This window comes from Plasmodium cynomolgi, chromosome 4, assembly GCF_000321355.1.
Source record: "Plasmodium cynomolgi strain B DNA, chromosome 4, whole genome shotgun sequence".
Taxonomy (NCBI): domain Eukaryota; phylum Apicomplexa; class Aconoidasida; order Haemosporida; family Plasmodiidae; genus Plasmodium; species Plasmodium cynomolgi.
Genome location: NC_020408.1, coordinates 65,231 through 78,293, shown reverse-complemented (window position 1 = coordinate 78,293; position 13,063 = coordinate 65,231). Strand labels below are relative to the sequence as shown.

General features: G+C 46.0%; 2 protein-coding genes across 2 annotated transcripts; one reads left to right on the top strand and one right to left on the bottom strand.

Moving 5' to 3' along the window:
* Nucleotides 1-1,623: 1,623 nt before the first annotated feature.
* On the top strand, nt 1,624-8,028 carry PCYB_041170 (hypothetical protein; the record flags this gene model as incomplete). The annotated part of the gene is made up of 2 exons (XM_004225268.1): nt 1,624-1,998; nt 2,083-8,028. 2 exons carry the CDS (start codon nt 1,624-1,626, stop codon nt 8,026-8,028), a joined length of 6,321 nt encoding a protein of 2,106 aa, XP_004225316.1.
* Nucleotides 8,029-9,247: 1,219 nt separating this feature from the next.
* PCYB_041160 (chromatin-binding protein) lies at nt 9,248-10,977 on the bottom strand (the record flags this gene model as incomplete). The annotated part of the gene is made up of 2 exons (XM_004225267.1): nt 9,248-10,811; nt 10,961-10,977. 2 exons carry the CDS (start codon nt 10,975-10,977, stop codon nt 9,248-9,250), a joined length of 1,581 nt encoding a protein of 526 aa, XP_004225315.1.
* Between the last annotated feature and the right edge of the window lie 2,086 nt (nt 10,978-13,063).

The following is a 13,063-nucleotide window of genomic DNA, read 5'->3' as shown; positions in this document are numbered from 1 at the left end:
AAAATTAAAAAAAAAAAAAAGGTTTTCCTTTTTTTCTGCCTAAACTGGGAATCCAATGAATTGGTTTTTGTGTGTACATGTGTCATGTTCGTTAAGTGTGCAAATGCTGCATAGGAAGGTATGCTACACAAATGTATACAATTTTACTTGCCACACGTTCCTTGTTTTGCCTTCTTCACTTCTTTCCGTTGCGCTTCCTTTTGTGTGACTTTCCTTTTTTTCTGGTGAATACCGCAGTTCGGAGGAGCATCTTCTCCCTTTCATTTTCGCGCATTTCACGTGCGTGCCTTTGTATGCGCTGATTTATTTTTATGCCAGTCCCCCCTTGGCAAAATTCTACATTTTGCGATTCCTGGGACACGCGCCTTATCGCCGGTTTTAATTCTGCACATGTAGGCATATAGGCGGATGTGCATATGGTGTATGCTTATGCGCACGTGCCTATGCGTACCTGCCGATGCTTCCTGAATACATGTATACTCTTTTAACTTGCGCGAACACACCCTTTTAATGGAAAAAATTGTAACCACCCTAACTATGCGTACGCACCCCCCTTTTATCAATTTTTAAAATAACAGTTTGGAGGAAGAGGAAAAAATAAAAATGGAACAGTTCTATTCCCAATTTTGCAATTTGTTTTCTTCCTGTTCGTACCCACGAAAGGAATTAAGATAAGAGCGTGAAGGAGGAGGGGCTTGACTGGCGAATCCAGTAAAAGGGGGTTCCCCAATTTGAAGTATAACGTAGCAGAGCTAAGCTCACGCGTTAGCTACATTTTTTTTTTCCTGCATGCGAAATAGGCGCATTTAAGCACACATGCAGCAGCCCGAGGGATGTGAGTGCCTTTTTTTTTTTTTCATCACGTGCTATGGCCTAGGTCGAATGAGCTATTCAGTGAGTAACTCCCGCGCGTGCACGATAATAGCGAATCGAAGCGAACGGGAGAGGCGTGTAGGGGTGCCCGTGAATGATCTCTCCATGTAATCATTCGAGGAAAGTTCATTGTGGGACAGCCTTTGTGTAGCACCATTTGTGGAGAAGCCTTCACATAGCAGCCTTTGTGTAGCAGCCTTTTTGGAGCAGCCCTTGCGAAGTGGCCCCTCCGAGCGATCACTGGCTCTCAGGGGGCGAACGAGACGGGAGAGTTCCCCGCAGGACGAAGCGCAACGGGAAAAAAAACAATACAAAAAGGGCGCGAAAAGTACAGGGGAAAATATATAGCAAAATATAGGGAAAAGTATATAGCAAAATAGGTAGCGAAATAGATTGCGAGATATATTGCAACCTGTACAGTCCATTATTGAGGGGGTTAAAAATTGGCAGGGAGAAGTGGCGCTACCCGTTGGAAAGGCGCGGAAGGGAACACATGCCTGGGGAAACGACCACACCTTTCTCAAAGATGAGATAGCGCAGAACTGTTTTCCCTCTCCAGGAAGCACTTTGCGCTCAGTGGCTAAAATACACGAAGAGGCAGCAGAGACTGAGGAGAGGGTCGGGGAGAAAAAAAATTAGCATAGCAGGTTTTAGCGAGTTCAAGATAGTACGCCGAGAGAGGAAAACCCATTTGAGGGGAGGAGTCGCAAGGAGCACGTAAGTGCATAGGCGAGTAAAAATCCCACCTAAATGGGTAACTCGAATAGGAGAGAGACGAATAAGAAGGAAGATGAAGAGGAGGAGGATGATTTAGGGAAGGTGAGTGAGGAGGAACCAGGGGACGATGGTAGGAGAGGCGATCCTAAGGGTCGTAGCAAGGGAGATGAAGTGAAGGGTAGAGGACTCCTGGACGAAAGCATAATTAACCTCTTCTTTTATGAGAACTACTTCAAGAATTTCTTCAACTTAAACGATATTAACAAGTTCGGTTTTACGGCGAATAGCACCAAGGAAGGATGTGAGGTGGAAGGGGGTGGGGAGGACAAAGGGACAAATGAAGAAACTGTCAAAATTAGGAACAACAAAAAGATCGAAGAAATGACCCTCCACAATAACAGGTACATTGTAAGCTTTCTTGATGATATGATAAAATCGAAAATTGAGATAGCCAACTTTATTTCTTTTTATTTTTTTTTTCAAAATGTGAAGAAGAAGGGGGTAAGCGAGTCGGTAAGGAGGAAGGACCTGTCCGATGTTAACTACATATATAGGAAGGTTAGGAAGTCGAAGAGGTATATTGCGTCTGACCAGGTGGAGACTTGCATGAGGAATTATTTGTACCACATTGATAGGAGGAAGTTCCCCATTTGGAAGGAGTCCTTGGGGGGGGAGAGATCGGGTGAAAAGGATGCCCGTACGAATGTGGGGGGAGGAGCAGCAGGAGGAGCAGCAGGAGGAGCAGCAGAAGCAGCAACGGAAGCAGCAGCGGAAGCAGCGGAGCAGGTGAGACGCGCAAGTGACGTGGGAGATGCGGACACCTTGGAGGAGGTCGAGCCGCAGAGACGCCTGAAGGGACTCCCGAGTGAAGTGAAAAAAGGGAGAAGTGGCAAAACGAAAGGGGAGGGATGCCCTCGCAAATGGAAAAAGAATGTACCCCACAGAGTGAAGATAGGAGAGGACAAAGTTACGCTTCGGCGGAAAAGCACTTTGGGTAGGAAGTATGACGAAGTCTTTTGCTTGTACAGTTCGGGCAGAAATTATCGTCGTGCGAGGAGGAAGGGGATGGACGATGTGGGGGGAAAGAGGAGGAAGGATAGGGCGGAAGCTGAGGAGGAAGCTGCGGAGGAAGCTGCGGAGGAAGCTGCGGAAGAGGCTGAGGAGGACGCTGCGGAAGAAGCTGAGAAGGAGGCCGAGGAGGACGCTGCGGAAGAAGCTGCGGAAGAAGCTGAGGAGGAGGCCGAGGAAGAAGCGCACCTGCGCGGGAATGTGGACTCGGCACAGTTAAGTGGAGACAGACAATTGCCAGGGAAGGGTCTGGACTCCCCTATGAAGAGCGAAATGGGGAAGAGAAAAAGTGACAACTCTTCCTACGCGGTGTATATCAAAAAGACCCTTTCGAAGGTATTCAATAGGTACGAAATAAATAGGTACGGATTGGTGAGGAAGAAGAAGAAGGGAAGCATGTTGTTGGGTCATCTCCTTAAGGAGAAGAAGGAGCAAATGAACATGGGGATTTCTTTCTCCCCAGCAGGGTTATTAATACCATATCATCTAGGGGTGAGCAGTTTGTTAATAGAAAAAAACATACTTAATATGCACACGAGTATAGCGGGTTCATCGGCAGGTAGCATCTGTGCGTGTTGCTTGGGTATCGGCTTAAGAGTAGATAAATGCTTTTTTTTAATTGAAAATATTATTAGTAATGTGTACAAGAACGGGTGTTACCAGAAGCTGCAAAATGTGTTAGATGTGGAGCTCAACAAGTACCTCTACACAGGCAGTTACAATTTTTTAAACAAACGAAGTGGAAGCGTCTTTGTAGGCATCACACAGATACTCCCCTACTATAAGAGGTTAAATATAACGAAATTTTACGACGACAATGACCTGATCAACGCAGTAATCGCGTCGTGTAATATTCCTATGTATTTGTCGAACAATATTTTTGTGAATTTTAGAAATAAAAAGTGTATTGATGGATTTTTCAGTACGAAGAAAAAAGAATTTGGTTGCCCCAGCACGAAGACCGAGCGGATAGTAAAGGTTTCACCCTTCGACTCGGACTATGTGGGTATTGAAAACAAGAACAATAGTGTTATCAGTCCTCATATGGTTAAATATCGACATTTGATTTTTCTCTTTTTGTGTGTGAAGAATTTATTTCACCGGTTGGTTGACAACGTGTGGGTGGAGAAGGACTATGCGTTTTTGGTTCGTCGGTTGAAGCGCATCATGGATTTGAGGATCTTCTCCTGGGGGGGGTTCTTGCGCGATTACTTCTGCGCCCCTGGGGGGGGCGATCTGGATAGGGGCCATCTGCATGGGGGCTATCTGCATGGGGGCGATCCAGACGGCCCCGACTTTCCTTGCGAGGCGGGCCCCTCCGAACTGATGCACCGCCTGGAAGTGAGGCTCAGCCGGTTCCGCTGCACATGTGGCAGGAGTGCCGCCGCGAGGGAGCTCTTCCTGAGGGTGAACCGGGAAACCCTCTCCCAGTTCGATCGGCACAACTGCAAGTATTCTAATTTTTACAGCTTCTCCGTGACGCTAATAAATGTGATGAGCGCCTACTTTGAGGAGAACTTCTTCCCCAGCAGGCGGTTGAAGGAGGCAGTGCTGGGGGGGTTGCGGCAAGATGGGGGAGACACAGTAGGGGAGGAAAAAGGAGAGAAGAAAGGAGAGAAGAAAGGAGAGGAAAATGGAGAGGAAAAAGGAGAGGAAAAAGGAGAGGAAAAAGGAGAAAAAAATGGAGAAAAAAATGGACAGAAAAATGGAGAGAAGAAAGGAGAAAAAAACGGAGAAAAAAATGGACAGAAAAATGGAGAGAAAAACGGAGAGGACGCCCAACTGGAAAACTTTTTCCTTCTCCTGGAAAAAAAACAACTGCTCAGAATGGAGGAGCACATACGATTTCACCCCCAGCTGGAGAGCGAAGTCATTTTATTTTTTTTCAAGGAGCATTTCGCCAACGAAAGCATCGCACGGTTGGAAAAGAGGTTCATAAAGAGGAGCATCCACCAGCTGCTGGATTCGTTGAAGGAAATTTGCTTTGTTGATTGTGTGGAGAGGTGTGTGCGGAGGTTAGTTCGCTTGAGGCGCAGCGATGAGAAGGGTCGGGGTGATGGGAGGTTGGTTTTGTCTGGCTCTAAGGGGGAGCCCCCCGGAGAGGACTTCCAACCGCGCGTGAGAGTGATTACCCATTATTTGAAGCACAGCCAGATTTACAAAAACTTCATTTACATACTTAACGAAATAAAAGCGGCGAACGGAAGAGTCGTTAAGGTTAGCGAGCACAACTACTACAGCTTCATGTGTCTGAACGGGGAGGACATGGGCGATTCTTACCTCTTTTTGTACCTCTACGTGTATGCCAATTTGTGCCACCGGGAGTTGTTCGCCCACGCGGGTGGGAGAGCCGCTGTCAGGGGTGGCGGCGTTGTCAGCGGTGTCAGCGGTATTAGCGGTATCAGCGGCGTTAGCGGCGTAGGCAGCAGTGTCAGCGGCATCAGCGGCGGTGATAACTGCGTCTGTGGCAACTGCATCTGTGGGGCAGTTACCTCCAAGCCGCGAGGAAGAAGCCCCCTCCTCACTGAAGGCATCAACTGTGGTGAAGCAGCTCCGTGGGGCTATATACCCAAAGGGGATGGCGAGTTGGCACAACATATGGTGCAGAAGAGAGAGTCCGTGACGAACGCGAGTCAGGAGCCGCGAACGATGAGCTTAACGCAAAGATTCTCGGAGCTGTGGGCGGTTAGGAAGCGGAATGGAGAAGAGGGTGGAGAGGGGGAGGAGGTGAAGAAGGAGGAGGAGAAGAAAGAGGAGGAGGAGGAGGAGAAAAAGAAGCATAAGGTGAAGCATAAGGTGAATGACTCTGACCAGATTAGCCATGCGAGTTATGTTAACCTGTTTATGAGAAAAGAGGACGAAATGGCAGTGGGTAGTAGTCACACGCACTATGTCAGAAGGAGTCACAGCGGAATAGGCAACAAATTGGGGGACCAGAAAGTGGGTGGTGAGAGTGCAGGAGGGGAGAGTCCAGAAGGTGAGATGCGCCAAGTGTACCAGATGCGGGGGTCTCAAGGGGGACAATCTACAGACGATATGAATAAACACAGAGTGAAAAGTTACTCGTTTTTTAAGAAGGTGGAGAGTGAAAAACCGTCTGTGGGTGCAGAACCCCAACTGAACTGTGGTCATAAATGTCAATTTGAGAAGGGCCTTCCTCGGATGCTCAACAATTTGCTCCTTTTTAACCATGACGGTGGAGTCATTAAAAAGTTAGACGAGTTTGTGAAGACGAACAGGAGTAAAATAGCTACCATGAATGAGCAGCGGAGAAGTGAGATATGCTCGCACCTACATGAAATTGATCATATATACAGAGATATGCTTTTTTTGCAGAGATTTGTGTTCTCCATTAATTTTTCCGAGCAGACCAGGTATAAGTTTTTGAGGAAGGGGAGGAAGGGTGCAGTGGATGGAGAGGCGAAGTCAGCTGGGTTGGAGAAGTCATTTGGATTAGCGGGGCCACCTGGATTAGCGGCTGAAGTGGAGGGAACTAAATGGGAAAAACCCACAAAGGAAGAGTTAACAGGACAAATGTCGCCAAGCAAAGGACGAGTGAAGATCCCAGGTTGTGCTAGAACAGGAGGAGAGGGACAGGAAAGAACGATCTGCACGAGCATTGAAGAAATGTTCGTTTATGGCTCGATGGAGAAGGAGGTGTCCGATGTTGGAAAGGTTACCACACAGAAGAATGATAACAAAGTAATGGAAGACATGTTAAAGGTACCTCCAAAAAGTGGAGAGGACTGGACCAAGAGAAGAAGGGGATCTGATATCCTTCCGGAGAGAAGAGGTTCTACCAAACAGATGCGGACAGAAGTGACGATGCATGATGGTTCACCGGATAACTTTGTTGATGATGTAGAGACAAATATAGACAGAAAATTATATGATAATGATCGAACCTACTTTGTTAAAAATGTGTTCTCCATGAGGAAGTTACTAAAAATGGCTTTGGAAGGAGCAGACGATAAAGTAATAAGAAAGATATATGACTTGGGTCGTAGTGACACTTACCTGTGGCTATACACCGAATATTTAAACGTGTGCATTTTTTGTTTTAAAAAGGTTTACCTTTTATATGTCAAGCTAGTTTCTGTGTTTGAGTCGCTGCTTGGGATTACAAGTTTGGGCAAGCGGAGGAGGAGGAAGCATGACGTGGCTGCTATGCTCAGCTCGATGCAAAAGTTTGTCCTTTACGTGAACGGAAGGGCGTTCAACGTGTTCGAGCTGTGCAGTTTTGTGTATATGTGTTTTGGCGGCGGGGGGGGAGGAGCATCAGGTGGAGCGGCAGGTGGAGCGGCAGGTGGAGTAGCAGTTGGAGCGGCAGGTGGAGTAGCAGGTGGAGCATCCGGTGGAGTAGCAGGAAAGGGGACAGCTCCCTCAGGGGAGGGTTCCTCGCAGATGACAATGGTAGAGGCAGCGGTGAATGTGGTGGAGGAGCCTGCGCGTGACGCTACTCGAAGGAGGAGGCCCTCTCGCTGTGCTGTTCACACGGAGAGGTGGGGAGAGGAGAAGAAGAAGGTGGAAACGAAAGGAGAAGCGAAGGAAGAAGCGAAGGGAGAAGCGGAGGAAGAAGCGAAGGGGGAAGGGAAGGAAGAAGCGAAGGAAGACGCGACGGAGGAATGCCCAAACGAGGACAACGCTTCCGATGCGCCATTAGCTAAACGCGAGAAGCAACACATCCCTGAAGGGACCCCCCCACACGCTCTCCCCACGCACGCTCTCCCCTCCCATCGGCATTTGGAGGATGCCCAAGCGGCGGATGCAAAGGTGTGCAAGGGCCATCACTTGTCTAGGAAGGGCAAACGGGGGAGTGGCCGCCTCAAAAGAAAAGAAAAAAAAAATGATAAAATTAGAAAACCCAGCGGGGAAGAGAAGGAGAATCTACCCCACCAAAGTAGCAACACTCGAAAGGTAATCAGGGGCTTCCACCCAGGTAGGGTCTCCAAAATGAAGCAAAAGAAAGGTATTCAAAAAGGTACAAAGGAAAGGAAGCCAAGAAGTATAAGTCTACCGGTTGATCTTCACAACACCGTTTTGAAAATGCACCATTTGAAGGGGAAGATAAAATTAAATAAAAATATTATTGATGGGATTAATAGGGAGATACTGATTGGTACTCCATATGAGCACATCTATACGCATTCGAATTTTTGGATATACTCCTCTTCTGATGAGAGTGATGACAAGAATCTTTACGGCAACGGGTTCTACCTGAACAGCGAAGATGCCGTGGGTTCGTCGTTCGATTCTGTGTTTGACGACCTGTCGGATGAGGCGGATGGCTTTTCCAAGATTTCCAATTTTTTCAGGACCTTCAGGAATATGGACGGGAATTTGGGCCTCTCGGGCTACTTCGGCTTTTGAGCCGTTGCGGAGGTTGGAAGTCGTTGCGGAGGTTGGAAGGCGTTGCGGAGGTTGGAAGTCATTGCGGAGGTTGGAAGGCGTTGCGGAGGTTGGAAGCCTTTGCGGAGGTTGGAAGCCGTTGTAAGGGGTCCTCTGTAACTGGTCGTGTGCGTCCCGGCTGATCTCCGCGGTGCTCGGCCATTTGGGGTGGCCTTGGAGATGCCCTTATTGGAGGGTGAACGGATGATGACTGCTCCACCTTCGCACATACAATGGGTCTCTCGTATGCGATGTGTTGTCGTATCTCCCCAGAGATGGGAATCACTCTACGTCGTGTTTCCCCTTTTGAGTCGCTCACTGTGCAAATTTCCTCTGTGGCGTTTCTTCGATGTAGGGAGCCCCTTTATGGCGTGCTTCTTCACACCTTTGTTCTTTTTGTTTTTCCGTTCGTTTTGCCGTTTTTTTGTTGTTCTTTTTATCGTTCGCTCAGATTTGCATCCCATTTTGGGCTCCACTTGGCCACTTCACATCGATACCTCCCCCGCCATGTGGCTTTTTTTTTTTTTTTTGTGTGTGTGTGATTGTAATGCTAACTGTCGGTAATTTTTGTCTATTTATCCTTTTAAGGCGTTTAATTTTTTGGTACCACGATGGTGGGACGGCTTAGCGATGGTGGGACGACTTAGCGATGGAGTGCCATCCTTGCGGATCAGCCAAGCTTTGAAATGGTGGATGCAGCAAGGCGTCGTCTCCCTCCATTCGCGTTGTTGCTCGTGTTCGGGGGCAGCGCATCCGGCGGTAGGGCACCACACTGCCGTTATGACGAGTTAGTAGGCGGATGGAACGGATCAAACGGGTCAAAAAAAAAAATTGCTCGCTCGTAAGTTTGGCATGCGAGTGCACATCGCTAATTATTTTTGCAGTTTCCCATGGTTCGTTTGATCAGGGGGTAACTGTCACAAATGGCGTCGGTTGGGGGGAAGAAACATAAAAAATAAAAAATCGAAAAAAGGAAGAGGAAAAGCAAAAAAAAAAAGAGGGGGACACGAAACAAATGCGCACGCGTATGGTACGCCGCTCGGGAGCACACGCGGTGTGAAGCAAATTGGGGTTTCTCAAAAGAAGCAGAGTGAAGAAGCGGCATGCGGCATGCGGCATGCGGCTGCGATGCTGAGACGGTACGCAGCCATGCCGCTACACACCGCTCAGACGCTACACACAGCCATGCCACCACACAGCGCTACTTCTTCTTGGCCTGGGAGAGCAGGCTGTCGAGGCCGAAGGGGTCGGAGATGTCCTTGATAAATTTGACCGGCTCGGCGGTGCTCTGCGTGGTCTCCATCTTTTGCAGCGTCTTCCTCACCCGCTCGTTGGAGAACTTGTAAATATTGTTGCTCTGTTTGGAGTTGAACAAAGAGGTGTCATAAATCTGGTACATATCATCGTCGTTGGTTGTGAGTTGATTCTTTCCGTCGTCATTGTGACTGTTTATGTTGAAAAGGCTAACATCATGTATGTTGCTGTTTTTACTGAGATTGACTTTGTTGAGAGCAAGTTGTTCTTCGATGAGTCTATTTTCATAATTTTTCATTTTTTTAAGATTTTTTTCTATGCGGTAATCTCTTTCTATTTCTCTTTTTCTTTCGTTGATAATGGAGCTCTGTGTTTGTGCAAGTCCTTTTTCTTTTCTTGCTTGTATGGCTAAATTTCGTAAAACGTTTTCTTTTTCTTCTTTTTCTTTTAATTTTTTTTGTTTAATGATGCTGTTCCTCATTTTGATTTCTTCTCTCGCTTTTTTCTCCGCCACGTACAGGTACTCACTTAGGTGTGCAAATTTTTCGTTAATCTCAACATTGTTTAGTTTTTTATTATCACTTTGTATTCGTTTATCCAAGGGGATGTTATATCCTTTGTTATTTTTCCAGTTGGAGACACAAGGAGGTATTTTCCAATTTTCCTCCTCTTCTTTGTTTATTTTTCTAGTAGGGGACCTTAACAAAGGATAATCAGGAGAGTTCTTCACATTGGGTAATTTTTTATGTTTAAATTTAGACACGTCTAAAGGGTCCACTGTTTTATGGACCACTTTTATAATCCTTTCATCTAAATTTGAGTTAAGTTTATTTTGAGGAATATATCTAAAAAATTTATCTTCTTGTTTATTTCCTAAACTTTTTTTTAATTTTTCATTTAGCATTTGTTCAATATTTTTTTTTGTATTATTTATGATTTCATTTTCTTCCTCTTCATTTGGTTTGTAAATGGCTAGTTCATTAAATTTTTCTTCTTTATCTTTTGCATCTGATAGGATTTTTTTTTTTCTTAATTTTTGGATTTTTTCATTTGGTTCTATTGCTTCTATTTGTTTATTGTACATTAGGACATCTTCATTAATTAGGTTGTCATACTTTACGTTGTTATTTTCGTCTAGATACTTGAGCACTACGTTTCCTTTGGTACTTTTTCCCCCCGGGCCTCCTCCGCCTCCAACACCACCTTCTGGAAGGCCCATGTTGTTAGGGTATTGGTTGACGTGGATCTCCGGATAGGCTCCTCCCCCTTGGAAATCCTCGTTGCAAGTGATTCGCAGGTACTTCCTCTTCAGGTACTCGTAACACTGGTTCTTCCCGTCAGCTTTGCTTCCATGGCTCTTCTTCCCACCGTCTCTACTCCCATCGTTTCTACCTCCACCGTCTCCACCTCCACCGCCTGTACTTCCACCGCCTCCACCTCCACCGCTTCTACTTCCGTCGTCTTCCCCATCGGCGTACTCATAGGGCCTCCTCTTCGGCTTGGGCAAATTCCTGAAAAAAGGGAAGAAGGAAAATGGGAAGATTATGCAGTGGGGCGTCTGATGTGCTTGTGGGTTGGGCACTCATAGCGTGGGGTCTCGGGGTCACGTTATTTTCATTATGTATCTGCCGAGGCGGATACCCCTGTCCTCCGTTTTTACCTCAAAAAATCAGTCATTTGTTAGCGTCGGGGGAGCTATTCAGCTAGTGCTTCTTCTTGAAGAAAAAATTGGCTTACTCCCCCATCTAGCGTCAACTACTCAGACTGAACTTTGGCGTGGTGGGCGGTGGCATCCCAGTTTGTGTTGCTTCTTATCAGCGGGGGTTGCTTCTTATCAGTCGGGGTTGCGTAGCTCTCTTTTGGCTCCTTTCAGTTTTTTTAACTTAACGCTGCTTCTCTATTTGGGAAATGGGCGCTCTCGCAGGAACGCATTCAAGATGCAGTAGGAAGGAAAAAGGATTTTTTTTTCTTTTTTTTTTAATCCGCCTTTTTTTTCAGGAGGAATGACGGTCAAAAGGAGCTCGTAAAGGTGAAGCGCGCCGCGAGTAACTACTTTGGCGGTTAACGTTGCGCGTTAAAGTTACGAGTTAACTTAGCGAGTTAACATTGCGAGTTAACATTGCGCATTATTCATTTTGCGCTTAGGAGGGCGTAGATGCTTATATGTGGTACATGGCAAGGCAGGGCCGAGCTGACGAACCGCGGGGGCATCGCTTCCCATCTGTTCAGGAAAATCTCCGCGGAAACGCAGACTATCAGAAACGCACGTCCTTTCACTGATTGGTAAATGACGAGAGGTATTTTTTACAGCCAATCGGGTTTGCTGCGCAGGGGATGATGGAGGTTTCTTCTTTTCTTTTCTTTCTTTTTCTTTTTTTTTTTTTTTTTTTTCCCTCCATTTTTACTTGTTCAGTTTTGCGTTCGATGTTTGTTGGGACTGGTCAAATCCCGTTCGTTTTTTTTTTTTTATCACTTTGTGATTCGCAGCTTGCACTTTACGTTTCGTTTTGTGATTCCTTTTATGTTTCATTTTGTTTCATTTTGTGTTTCATTGTGTTTCATTTTTTTTTTTTTTGCAAGCTGAGCATGCTTAACCCGCTCACTCACTGGGGTTATTTTCCCCCCACGGGAGAGGGCAAACTGCCTTTTTTTTTTGGGGGGGTGGGGTCCTCGCGTGTTCCCCTTCTCGCTTAAAAGGTAGACGTAATGCAGGGGAGTGGTCATTCCCCTTTTGCGCAATATGCGTGTTAAAATATGTTACTATATGTATATGTGGGCGTGCCCTCGTGCACATGCGCTAGTTGGTGAATAGGCATGTATGTATAGTACCCGTTTAGTTCGCATGTTCGCAAATTAATCAAAAAATGGGGGCAAAATAGACGAGGGGGAAAATCATTTTGGATTAAAAAAAGGGATGGGGTAGACATACATTTGCATATGATGAGGTGAAGCGGGAAAAAAAAAAAAAAAAAAAAAAATTAGAGGTATTCCTACCCCCCCCTGCGGAAGTGCCACCTGGATAACATTGCACCATGTGTGCGCTATCCACAAGGCATATTCCGGGGGAAGTGCCAACATAACGTGGTGAATTTGGTTGTGTGGCGTGGTGCCCATTCTGCGTTATAATTGCTTTGTCTTTTCGTTGTACTGATAGCTGCTCTGTACAAACCTTCGACTGTTCCGGTTGCCTATTTTTTTTTTTTTTTTTTCTGTACTTTCCTTTTTTTCCTGCCTCCTCCCTGGTGCGAATGAATTTACGAGTAGTCTGAATTAGGTTATTTCTCGGAGGTGCCCAAAGTGTTGACCCTTTCCTTCTGTTCCAAGGAGGTGGAGGAGGGGGGACCCTGTCCCCACACACAAACATGGAAAGGCAAAGGTGCACAATTAGGACGATCGAAAAATCTCAAAAATCGAACTCAATTGCGTATACTTGCTTATTAGCTTTTTCAAAATCATACACTGGTCTCCCCCCTTCCCCCTCCAAAAAAAGGAGAAAGAGAAAGACCAAAAATGTATGATTGGCATTTCTGGTAGCTAATTAATATTTTTTCAATATTTTTTTTCTCAAAAAGAGCTTAAAGAAGAATTCGCAAGGAATGGAACAAAAGGGAAAAGAACCAAACATGTGGGGACAAAACTTTCGAAATTTTGTAACCACATATATGGTTCTTTTCTCCTTTGTGTCTTCTTTATTTGCAGCATCTCAGACCTTCCTTCCTGTTATGAAAAAATTACACAATATGGGGGTATGCGGAATGAAAAG